Source organism: Diorhabda carinulata, chromosome X, assembly GCF_026250575.1.
Source record: "Diorhabda carinulata isolate Delta chromosome X, icDioCari1.1, whole genome shotgun sequence".
In the NCBI taxonomy this organism is placed as follows: Eukaryota; Metazoa; Arthropoda; class Insecta; order Coleoptera; family Chrysomelidae; genus Diorhabda; species Diorhabda carinulata.
Genome location: NC_079472.1, coordinates 3,540,354 through 3,553,839, shown reverse-complemented (window position 1 = coordinate 3,553,839; position 13,486 = coordinate 3,540,354). Strand labels below are relative to the sequence as shown.

The window sequence follows — 13,486 nt, the reverse complement described above, 5'->3', positions numbered from 1 at the left end:
CGTAAATCTTTACACTTACACTTCTATTAAGTTATTGTTCGTTGCTATGGTAACGCAATATTTTGTTCATGCATGGAACTGGTCTAGGTTAACTAGATATCAATACATCCTCGTATAATATTGAGAACGAAGGAGTAGAATCTCTTACTACCGTCATATCTAGGTTAGTACATATGGGAGCAAATTCGTACTCAAAGTGGCCATACACGAAGAAATTATTTTAGCGAACAGCAAACTCAAATAATACAAATGCTACTACATAAAACGAAGTTCTAGCAGCCGTAGGAGTAAACAATTTAAATAAATTAAATGTTAAGTGTTAGTGCGTGAATAAATTACTGTGTGAGTAAACTCATTCCAATCGTTTTGTCATATAAAAACTGTTTAAACAAATAAGAAGACTATTAGAATACATTCTCGCTTGTTTTTTCAAATATCTAATAGCTTTTTAAATAGTTAAAAATATTTTCTACGCTTGCCTCAAATTCCGCCGTGTTTTTCGGGCACTTTACATACGATACGAAGAAGTAAAGTATTTTTATTGAAATAAAAAATGTTACCGATAAAAAAGGGTGCGAAAGGGTGTTATGGAATATGCCGTAGCTATACACGAGGTAAATCCTTTTTAGAAAATCAATATTTTTTTTGTGAGTTTCCCAAAACCTTGTTTGGAATACATACCGCCAAAAACGTATTGAAACAACAGTGAAAAATCATTTAAACACTTGTTTCAAGTGAAGTAAATGTGATTTGTGGGTGAAGCGTGCAAAATATAATGATTTTTGTTTTTCCTGTTCTACATTTCGTGTGTCATCAATATTATTTTTCTTGGGGTTAATTATATCGATATTATTATCCTCGTTGGCTTGATTATATTGATGGTTGGCTTTAGGGGTCTCTTTTTTCTTGGATTCTTGATTCCAAATACAAAGTTTACTTGTACATGGTACATTTTGTTTAGCAGTTTATTTACATTGCACCAATAAAATATGCAGAAGGGCAGCAGCATGTGCAGCACAACGTCCTAAACTTGACCCTTTACATTTTACTGCCAACATAATAGCTTCCCTCTTTTTATAGGTTTTGCTGTACTGTAATCTAAAATGTTTGAATCATTTTCTTCATCGTCATCACAAGAATTATAATTTTCTTTCTCTACTATGAAAGATGGAATAAAGATAAAGAAGAAAAAGTTACGTAAAGAATAAGTCTTGGTATTTAACCTTAGCCCGGTTCTGGCAGTTAAGGTTGGCCCAGCCCTGGCATTTTAGTATGGCCCATCGTTGTCACTCCAGAGTTTTACCAAGACTGGGCCAAGCCTGGCTTACAAGCTTGGCCCAGAGTTCTACATAGTTGGTCCAAGCCTGGGCAAAGCTTGTGCCCAGGCTTGGTAACCCCGTAATTGCAAGTTATTTGGATTGTGTTCGGTTGTTTACTAAATGTTCGCTTAAATAAAAGTTTCTGTTCAAACACAATACATTTTAAGCGAGTGTTCCTTCCTCTGGTAGTAATAACAGCTTGAAAACGACGAAGCATGCTTTGGATCAAATTTCGGATCACATTCTGACTAAGACTGTCTCATTTCCGCATCCACGATCTCCCGATGTCTACGCCCCCCCATCTCATTCGAAATGTGTTCAATGGGAGTTAAATCTGGACGGCGAGCAGGCCAAATAAATTGCGTGATTTGAACTTATTCAAGATACTCGGTAACTATCCACCAAGCAGTGTGTATGTCTGCTAGCTTCTCCAACATTTCCGGAGCCCTAGTTCAGCTTTTATGTTGGTTGGGCTAAGGTATTTCGAATAAAAATATATAACGATGACCAATTTTTTCAAAATGTTTACAAATCCACTGAAAACGTTCACTATTGATGGCTGCCGAACAAATACTAAACAACGTGGCGTCTTCAAACTTGAAATTGTAGTACAAACCTCGTATATGGAATAAACTTTTAATCGTTCAATATTAGAGTACAACCGAAGTCAATATTTCATCACTAGAGACTTAATTAACCACCGAATCTTTTTGAAAAATTGGTTTCGGTGATTCGAATGTGATTTTCCACATGTGAATTAACGAAATCGAAAAAGATTTGAGGAAATAATCACATTAATGATCGAAAGTACAAACAAAATAAATGTTACAATAATTATTTCCCATTAACCAATAATAAAAAATTAATTAATATATATTTAGAAAACATCCGGTTTGTAACATGTCATTGTTTATAAAATTAATTAATATACGATTTATCACAGTAGATTGTTATTATATAATAAAGACGACAGGGCCACTCTCTTTTTATTTAGACATTCTTTCGCCTTCTTTCAAAGTATCATTAATCATTACGAAGCTAATAAAAATCTTTCGGTATATCAAAAATGTCATGCGCGATCATAATAGATTTTTAAATATTACTGTAATTACATAAACCAATAAATTTTAATTGATTAATTTACATAAATAAATTTTAAATATGTAATAAACGACATAGAAACTGTGCCTTGCAATAAACAAGTTCACTATACTTAAAAAATTCAATAGATTAGTTCCTTTCATCCAACTTCTTCGATTCCACTAGGAAAACTGACATGTGGGATTCCCATAGCCTACCCGCTAAACCGCCATCTTCTGTCATATCCATCAAACCAGGAACTGTGCTGATACTGAGTCCGGAGGTCAGCAGAACCGTCTAGAATGGGCAAAAAGCTGAAAAAGCGGTTCTGCAGCAAGTGGAAACGATATGAATTCGGGAATGTTCGAATCGATTGAGATTTCAAATAATTTACTATCCAGCTCTAATTTCTGGCGCTGTTTTCGCTACTAAAGCGTCACTTTAATATGCTGAATTTCAACTTAATACACTGAGATGCTTCTCCACATATTACTTCCACGAATCTCTGTAAATAAGTTTCTCTGTATCATTATCTATATTCTGCAGCAATCCTCAAGGATTAGATTGCCAACAGTCTTCTCTAGTTCCCCTCTCAAGTCCCCCACGAAGAGCGTATGTTCTGCATTATCTGTATCTGATGTTTTATTAACTTTGAAAAGTAACTTGATGGTTTCAAAACGTTCAAGTGGAAGTTAGAGGGACCGAAAAATTATTTTGACTTGACCCCATCAGTTTAAGCGCATTTAACTTTCAAGTGGCGATCTATAGACTATACCACTAGATTATAACTGCAAAGAAACTACTTCAAAGTGGATATATTTGGAAGTAATGATATTTATACGAAGAAATGACGTCGCCTTTATATCAAGCCACCTTCTGAAACGCTCGGCATCATACTTGATACGTGGATAAGTTCATAAAACGTGATTTGAACGTGGTAACCACCCATTTCTGTGGCTATTCCGATGGTTGCCTATTTCCGAGCATTTTCTTTGTATCTTATTACGCCCGAAAGGTAACGGGGATCCACCAGCTTTCTTTAGTACTTCCGCTTCATTAGATATTAATCCTTTCTATTTATTCAACATATCTGTCTTCTATATTGCAATGGATCTTATTACCGACTTATTCATTCTAATTTTAGTCTTTCTTTTTAATATTTTATGATGGTTCTTATACCAATCTGAAGATATCGTTTTAATTTGTCTTCAATATCTAATTTTCCTGCTTTTTTTCACTTTCTACTTTTATTTTGAAACGAGGGTCAAAGTAAAACGATCTTGCAATGTCAGTTCGAGCACCACATCGATGTTTTCTGGTACAACAGCCGATTTTGGACGAACTTCAACCTGTAGCGAAATGCGAATTTCCAAAAGTTGAAGCGAGTTGATTGGCGCATCGCCGTTGATTTAATCAACGTCGCAAGTCATGAAAAAGCATCGCGTTCCATTTTTTTGACAAAGACGAATATTTCAGGTATTTGTAAACAACTTACAGAGCACTCGTATGACATTGAGTACGTTCACCATTAAAAGTGTCAAACTTCATGATGACAATGTCAGATTTGACATATTCACTTCAGTGTTGCCATATCTTTCAATACCCATACAAAGAGGCCTTTTTTCTCCCGATTTTATAAATCTAGTTTTGACTTCCAATATACCGCAACTGATTTTTCATATAGTAATAAATTAAAGTCATGTAATTTAATAAAAAAATATTTGTAAGGTCATTTATAACATCTTATAAATACGGAAGAAATCAAGGAGAGTTTATGATTAACGTCTATTAATTCTGTTTAAGGACTTTGTAACTGTTTAATAGGTATTTTGATCACAAATACTTTATAAATAAAAGGGTATTTCATCATTTGTAATTTTCTATAATGATTAATTCATTCTAAACGGATCTGTGCCTGTGGCAAATCATTTTACTTCAAGTTTTTTCCTGTTGTTCATTATTTGAACGAAAATAAAACAAAACTGGAATTTTATCTAGTTATAAACTTACGCATGATTGTTTTTATGGGCTTTATTTCAACATTAGAATTGATTGTATGCACTTTATAATATTAATTCAACTAAATATTGAAATTACACAATTTTTGATTAAAATACACTCTTTTAACTACATAAGTCAGTCTAAATGTATAATTCTTCAACAATTTCATTTCGCAAATTCTAAATTATCACTTCAAATAAGAGATGGTGAATCTTGTAATTAAAAAATGTCTGTAAGTCCGGTTCTGCTCAACCGATTTTCATAAACTTTATGTTGTTTGAAAGGCCTTTTGTCCAGCAATACAAAATATGTAATTTAATTAGCAACGTGAACGAATTTTACAAGTAAACTAACATTAGAAGAACGAAAACCGCATGTCAATATCTTTTTTCTGGCCCGAGAAATTTCTTACACCAAAATCTGAATGTTCCAGATTTTGTTATCAAGTTAGATAATTGCAATTGTCTAGTAATAGTCGAGTAGTCGAACTAAAATTCTTAAAATAATTTCCACGTGTATCTCGCGGTAGTTATTACTTGCCCACCAGGTATATTTCTAGTAAAACCACTCTCTACAGTCCAAAAAAGTAAGATCTGGTATATTCGTATATTTACTTATAAATTTATATTTTGTTTTGTTGGTGTAACTTAAATTACGAAGAGTAACCTGAACCTACACCATCTTCGACAGATCTCCCCTAGTGTGAAAGTACACTTTCCATCGTATATCGATGAACTTATGTCAATAGAAAATAAATTCATTTAAAGGTATTTCAAGATTCTCCCATTTATATTATTATGTACAAAAAAATTTATTATCGATTATTTATAACTAGAAAGTTGTATGCAATAAACAAATAAAAATTATTAAAATTTTTATTTAAACATGTTTAGGAAGATAATTTCGATAAATTAATGATAAATGGAAACAATAATATTAAACAATTATTAATTTACTACTGCACCTTTTATAATTCAGCGTTTTGTAACAATTTAATTTTTCAATATCAATTTTTATGATTCTTTTTCCACAGAAAAATCTATTGCACAAAAACTTGGCAACATCGCTCCGTTACGTTACAAGATAAGCCATAATCGATGCTTCTGATTGCGTTCTATCATTTCCGGTTAGTTTTAGCAAAATGGCTATGTCAAATTTTGTGCGCTGTACCGTATTTTTATAAATGATATTTACGTACATTTATGCAAAATTATGATTATACTTTTACTTAGACGTAAACGAGTATTAGAAGCATGGATAAGTTTACAAATTTCTTTATGTTTACCGTTTATCAAACCATAGAATTCGTGTATGCTAAGAGTGTCAAATATTTGCGTAGCCGTGTATGCAATAACAGTATCAATAACTACTTAACATTCAATAAATTTTTGCTTCTTAGACCTTTTTATATGTTTCGTTTTGATTTAAGAACCTTTTTGATAAAATATTTGTTGTAAAAAACTGGTAAAAAAATCAAGTTGATTTATCGGGAGTAACTACATAACCACAGAATTTAAGCAGCGTTCAGAACGTTCATCTACATTTCTAGTAACACACAAATCATCTAACCTAACCTAACCATACAATTTGTGTACATTTCATTGACACAATGTCTAAATATTATTACGAAGGCATATCGGTATCTAAAATCTATTTCAAAAATATTTAATTACAATTTAATGTATTTGAATAGATTTCGTAACATCGGATTGTATTAAGTCTTGATCTGCATTAACGTAATTAATTAAATCAAGATGCGTGATGAACAACAAATTTCTTAACAGTGTTACAAGAAAGGGAAGAAAACTAATATTGAAATAATATCGGATGTGAAGATCGAAGATTTCAGCAATCGTTACACAGGCTAATTGCGGTAACAGCAAAAAGTGGTTTACAATACGTTCTCTTCCCACTAAGATCTTTAATACAAACGCCAGGACCGGATTCAGAACGAACTTTCAATATTTCTTGAATATTGTATAATTTTTTTGAATTACTATTTCATTTCGATACAAAATAATAAATAATAATTAAAATTAATCATTATATATAAAGAGATTTACGATTTTGTTTTCTTTTTAAAGTTTTGTTAATACAACTAATACTAAGATTAGGTTATGTGATCAAAAATGGTAGGGAACCTAATACTGGAATGTAAATGCTATTCATTGACTTTAAATAAGCATTGGACAGAGTGAAAAAAACAATTATAAAGGGCATGAGACAACTAAAAGTGTTAAAAATATTGGTGAAAATGCGAACATAAATTCTAGAGGGAACAGAAATAAAGAAATAACCCTTCAAAAAATGTTTGGAGGAGGAAACAACCCCAAAATTATGGAACAATGCAACTATTAGGCATTAGTATTCGTCGACTAAGAAAAGGCAATTGAATTGTGAGTTAATTGATGGACGGACGATTTAAAAATGATTTAATTTTAAAAGAATAAGAAGTTGTAGCATATGCTGATGATTTAAGTGAGAAATCGAAAAAAAGTTGAGGAAATATTAAAAAAAATGGGTGAAAAGTAATAAGTCAGAGTAGCAAAATGAAAATATTACAGCAAATTATTGAGAGTATTCCTCTTAGTATAAGTGATCAACATAAATATTAGGATTCATATTCGAAATGTAGATTCCTTATATTTTTGGTAACTAGACGACTCAAGAAAGGTAGAAGTGATAAGTTCTGGACTGAAAAAAGAGAAAACACAAATTTCCTAACTGGAAAATTTAAATAATTAATCGAAATAGTGTTGTGGCTGTTTTATACAATTTTTCAGAAATTCGTTCACTTTTTTCCAAACATTTTTTGACATTCCATGAAAACACAGGTAAATTCTCTCTACGTACTATAAGTTTTTCGAAAATTTATGAAAAAAAGTATTTTTCGACAATATTTCTACAACCTTATTGGACGAATTGAAAAATGAATATGAAAAAATGAAAAATTTCACGTGTTGAAAACTTCACGAGACCACGTAACTTTCAACAAACTACTAATTATGTCTTAAGCTGAATACGTCTATGTAAGAGGGATCCACAGAAGAGATTGTAATAATTTACCGCAATTAACTTTAAATTTGATAGATGGGGGGATGGAAATGAACTAATGTTTGAGGGCTAGTGGAAAGGGAGGGGATCAAGGCTCGACTGTTTCGAATATATATATGTCCATAAAGCCAATTGGGAATCATACCAAGTTAGTTCCATTTTTTGGACTAAACATGAAGGTAAATAAATAAAAAAAAACATAAGTGATTATCAGTTAATTTATTATTTTCGATTCTAGGCTTTTGTTTGTTTGTTGGTGATAGCTGCTGCGGCCAGCTACGTGCAAGGTTAGTAGAAATAGAAATTTTTTAACAATCTTTTCGAATATTTATATTTTGATATATTTTTTGTGTTACACATATTTCAATTGAATAGAAAACAACAATGAGAATAATTAATAATAAACGTAAAATTATTTACATTTTTTTGACTCGTTTTATTTTATTTCTTATTTCAAAAACGGGGAATTGATTTGGATTTTCTTTATTATTCATTTATTAACGAATCTATTTAGATTATAATGTGTTTCAGTACAAAATTCAAATAAAAAAATTGACTAGTTTTGAACAAAAATAATTTTCATTAATTCAAACATATATCTGTTAAATTTATCGGTTTTACACAATAATATCTATCAAACGCACGTTGATTATTGAATAGGAGTGTACTTATTTCCTAAAAACTCTTCCGCATGAGTATAATACTATATTTTGTCCACGACACATGTACTAGAAAAATTTTAGAAATTAGTACATAAATAATCATACACAAATTCGATTTTTATCATTATTATATGAATTTTTCTTTTAATATATTCCAATTGATTCAATATATGTACGATGTATGCCAAAAAATCAGTCAGAACGCCTGGTGCAACCCTAAATAATTTGAATTCCGAAAAATGCCACATAAACTGAATTTTTTTAACTTGGTATATAAATAAATCTTCCTAGATAAATTTGAATTATATTATTTTCTATGGAATTTTTCTTTTAATATATTCCAATTGATTCAATATATGTACGATGTATGCCAAAAAATCAGTCAAAACGCCTGGTGCAACCCTAAATAATTTGAATTCCGAAAAATGCCACATAAACTGAATTTTTTTAACTTGGTATATAAATAAATCTTCCTAGATAAATTTGAATTATATTATTTTCTATGGAATTTTTCTTTTAATATATTCCAATTGATTCAATATATGTACGATGTATGTCAAAAAATCAGTCAGTATGTAGGGTGCAACCCCAACCCGAAAAAATTCGACAAAACCTGAATTTTTAGAACTTAGTATTTAAATATTAAATATAAAACTCTGACTTAGATGTATGGATGAACCATTATTTGGTTACTTTTATATTTCCATTGTTATTTCTTTTTAAATTTCATACCATTACCGTTTTTGTTGATAGACACTTTTTCACTAACCTACTGACTATTTCATTCTAAATAATACCCTAGACAACAAGAACCTTACAATAATGAGTCGATAATGTTCGTAGCTCCTAGTTTAAATGATACAAAATAACAAATGAGTATGAAAATGACAAGAAGAAACTATTTTATCGAAAATTATGCTCATGAGAAAAAAAGAGGCTACAAAGACTAATTTTATAACATACAAATGTTCAAAATTTCAATTTAGTCAATTAGTTTTAATACAAGAACTGAGTACGAAGAAGCTGATCCCATTTTTAAATATTTCAGGAAATATTTACGACAACGTAAATAAATACTAGAAAAAAAATAGTCAATAAAGATTAGAATTAGTATATATAAAAAATAAATGATAATTGAAAGGTTTGAGATGAATTATATGATGTTTTCACTACATCTTAGATGTTATATGTCTCCGGATCATTGATGACATTTTTATAACACAGTTATGTACCATCCTTTTGACTGCTAGTATTATTTTATCTATAATCCATAAGAAATCTTTAGACTTTAGAGCCGGTTCACCATATGGGACATTCGTCTAGACCTACTAAAGTGAGGCCAAATATGCCGGGAAAGCTTCATTGAGTCAATTATAGAAGGGCGTCGAAGTGAAAAGGTTAAACATTATGTACACCCTCCTACATCAACGATAGTTCCATAATTTGCTGTTGTTCTCTTTGTCCTAATAGCATTAATGCAATTTTATTACAATAAGATATTTTTTCAATTCCTATACAGCCATGCTATTTATTAATATAAAATATTACGTAATGTACTTTTACTATTAGGCAATAATTAATATTAGTTTAATGGAGATTTTAATCTATTACAACTTTTTTACTTTCTATTATGATTCTACAATGAAACCATACGAAAATGAAAACAACATAGCCTCGTAATATAATTTGTTTGTTTTATCTTCCACATATTCAACGAAAACATCAGAGTCAAAATTTAAGATATATAATCGTAGATTTATGAAAATATATGAGTTATAACCAATAGTTGAATACTAAAAGATTTTAACAAATTCTGATAGTTGTTCATCAATAAAATTAACTGTAAAGTTTGAACAGGCAGTTTAGGACTGAATAGGAATTAAACGATTATATTTGACATTACCTACAATTTTCAACTCCATAAATAAGGTTGTCCTCAAACCTTTTAGCTATCAGTTGGTCATGAGTTATGACTGCAACCTTAACTTACTCATGTTCGATACATTTAATTGGAAAAAGTGAAAATTATTGTCAAAGAACTTCCGTAATTTGAGCATAAAATAGACACAAATAAAACTTATTTTCAGTTGTATTAGTTTATTAGTAACAATACGAAACAACTATAACACAAAAAAAAACAATTAAAACTAACCGGGTATAATATGAGAACATTGATTGTTTACCTAACGGCCACCATTTTAACGTAGATCAGCTGTCAATAAATGTCATTGAAATAGTGAGTACGTTCCACTCAACAATTTTGGTATTGAAACCATAGACATAGTAATTACTATGTCTATGATTGAAACAAATTTAAGCAGTGGTACGAAACGGACATAAATATAAGTTTCATATCTATGGGTCCAAAGGAAGCAGTCGATTTTTTCACAAGCTTACAAACGCAAATATGAACATGTCCCACGGTATCAGATCTGAACTATTTACTTTTGATATTTCCAATTTCTTTCCTATACATAATAGTATTTTGTATTTTCATTCAAATATTTCAAACAGCTTTTTCAGTAACTGTCATTTGTGTCTTATTCTTCATAATTATGTTACCGGGGAGTGTCAAATGTTACTGAAGACACACACCCAATCCAAACTCGAGCTTCCATTAACTCTCTGCAAATCTTCCGATGGGATCTTTGCTTCCCTTTTTACTTTCAAGGGTTTTGTGAAAGTATACGGCTATTCTAGTCGTTTCTTGGAATACTGCCATAAAATTTACTATTTTTTTTTTTAGTTCTGATTGTCCCTTTTGTATTATTTGTCTTTAATGCTTGTCGTAGTCCAACTGTTTCTTCTGCCTTCTGTAATCTTCCTTGGTTTAGTGCGTCAGCTCTCTAAATTGGATATTGAAGTTCCTCAACTGTAAAATCTTCAAGAATATGCACGATTTATTTTATATAATTAATTTCAGGTGGCTTCCTTAGCGGAGGAGGCGGCGGTTGGTCCGGCGGTGGCGGTGGTAGCGGAGGCTGGTCCAGCGGCGGTGGCGGCGGCGGCTGGAAATCTGGCGGCGGCGGCGGCTGGTCCAGCGGCGGAGGAGGAGGTGGTTACGGAGGCGGTGGTGGTTATGGAGGCGGCGGTGGCGGAAGCACCGTAAAGATCATTAAAATCTTAGTCCCAAGCGGCGGCGGCGGTGGCGGCGGAGGATACGGCGGTGGTGGAAGCGGATGGAAATCTGGTGGTGGATGGTCCAGCGGAGGCGGTAGTGGTGGATGGTCTAGCGGCGGCGGCGGCGGTGGATGGCAAAGCGGAGGAGGTGGTTGGTCTAGCGGAGGAGGTGGAAGCGGATGGAAATCAGGTAAAATGACGTTTTGAATAATTATATCATATTATAATTATTTATACAAATGTTGGAATTATTTTTTATGTTTTTCAGGAGGAGGTGGAGGTGGTGGTTGGTGGTAAACCGTCTAAATTTACCTAAAATATTACCAGCAACCTTGCAATTCACCGATTTAGAGATAAAAAAATGAATACAAATGTGATCACTGCCGAAATAAATTCATATCACCATTTTTGTACATAAATGCTGTAAATGATTGTAAATTTTCTTTAAAGTATTTTCTTAATAAATTGAAGAAAAAAATTTATTTTTTTTTATTATATTCTGTATTCTGTAAACCAGAGGAGGATTCAAAAAATTAGTGACTCCCTAGGAAGGGAGTGGAGGTTAGGTTATAACAGAAAGGAAAGGAATAAAAACAAATAAAGAACTTGGAAGAAAATAACTAACCAAGAACTGAAGATCTATATAAATACCCATAAGTAACAAGATTCATAAGAGGACAATCATTTAAATGGTTGGAGTATACTAAAAGAAGTGAAAAAATAAGAGAAAGGCCAAATATCAGACGGATATTAGAGATGCAGAAAGGAATTTGAGTAGTGCGAAAGTTCAGATTCACAACAGATAATATGGAAGTTTCAATTGATGACCGAGTCGTATTTATATAGTACAAGGCCCAGATTCGTCCATCTTTGGAATATTGCTCGCATATTTGGTGCTCGATTCAATACAGAAGACTTGTAGGCGACCCAAAGTTGACCAAAAACTTGGAGCATAGAAGACACTGACACTGTTTTACCTCGGCAGATGCTCTATCGAGCTGTCCAACATAATCCCACCTAGAGCAGTATCTGCAAGACCTACTCGACTGACAGACATGGTTCATGAACGCAGAGTTCGCTTGTAGTCTCAGAACCTCGATTTTTTGGGTCTCCTTTTTGTATTTTCCGACCTACAGCAGTTCAGGATCAATATCCACAGGCATCTCCACACTGCAGGTACCACTAGAACTGCTTGAATGTAGAAGGATTTAACAAAATGAAATGGTGACTGTCTTTGTACGAGGATTGATCCTTTTGCTGAGCCATTTACCATTTCGTCTGGAAAGACGAAGTTTTTGATGGTGATTTTATTGTAAGCCGACAAAGGCTAGACAAACAAACACCATGTACAGTACCAAAGAATCTCAAAATAAAATTTGTTTACTTGGGAAATTCCAAATTCTTCTTCTTAAGGTTCGTTCCAGCCAATCAAAAAACCGTATTTGGTACGGTTACGTGTTCCGTCCGACTTAGGTATAGTTTGTGAACCGTTTCCGGAACGGTCTTTTCGATACGAGCAAGTGTTATCCGTGCGTAACCGGATATTGCGCAGAAAATATCATTTGAACGCTTCCGATAACCGTTTCAAGAACGGTCCAGATTAGCAGATCGAAACAAAACCGTTCACCACGATATAAAATGATCGAAGAAGGCGATGAATGTGCGGAATACGCAGTGCGAGGTAGCAGATCGGTCGAGGCGAGCACGAACAACAAACGTACGACGTGTAAGCGCCTTAATGCACGTCGAAACTCATAAAAAATCATCGCTCGACATCCTAATGTCAGATTTGACATATTCACATCAGGGTTGCCATATCTCAAAACTTAAGTATCGATCCTCGTAGTAGCAGATGAAACGAATATTAAACGGTAAACTTAAGTTTAACTTAAGTTTAACGACGAGAAGGTTCTATACAAAAAATGGTTTCCACCACCGTGTTTCAAGTGTATAGACATCGCGTGTGTCAGATCTAGCACCCTGCGACTTCTTTCTCTTCCTTTTAATGAAAAATGTCGTAAAAGAAACGAATTTTGAATGGATTGAGGATATCCAAATACAATTGCTGGAATACTTGGAAACATCTCCAAAGACTAATGATTTTCATTTATAAATACGTCAGGGTCGAGGTAGAATGATCAGTTTTCGTATTACTCAAAATTTATTAGAGATTGGGTATTTAGAAAAACGTATTTTACTTACTTTCATATCAAAAAAAACAAGTACGAGGTCTGGCTATTAAATAACGAG

The 13,486-nt window shown here is 32.6% G+C and overlaps 2 protein-coding genes across 2 annotated transcripts in view; one reads left to right on the top strand and one right to left on the bottom strand.

Annotated features, from left to right (window-relative positions):
- The window catches only part of LOC130900730 (zinc finger MYND domain-containing protein 11), a 34,789-nt gene that overhangs the window by 18,042 nt on the left and 3,261 nt on the right, over positions 1-13,486 (bottom strand). The gene's annotated exons all lie outside the window — the stretch shown is intronic.
- Positions 5,948-11,714, top strand: LOC130900732 (uncharacterized). The gene is made up of 4 exons (XM_057811543.1): positions 5,948-7,633; positions 7,693-7,741; positions 11,040-11,426; positions 11,505-11,714. The coding sequence occupies exons 1-4, from the start codon at positions 7,571-7,573 to the stop codon at positions 11,531-11,533; spliced, it is 528 nt and encodes a 175-aa protein (XP_057667526.1). The 5' UTR covers positions 5,948-7,570; the 3' UTR covers positions 11,534-11,714.

What these genes read in the sequence shown, in the direction of transcription:
- LOC130900732 (XM_057811543.1), top strand. Translation starts at nt 7,571, where the DNA reads ATGTCCATAAAGCCAATTGGGAATCATACCAAGTTAGTTCCATTTTTT. An exon ending in TTTTTGGACTAAACATGAAG is followed by an intron (nt 7,634 to 7,692) that starts GTAAATAAATAA and finishes TTTCGATTCTAG; the next exon opens with GCTTTTGTTTGTTTGTTGGT. An exon ending in TGGAAGCGGATGGAAATCAG is followed by an intron (nt 11,427 to 11,504) that starts GTAAAATGACGT and finishes TATGTTTTTCAG; the next exon opens with GAGGAGGTGGAGGTGGTGGT.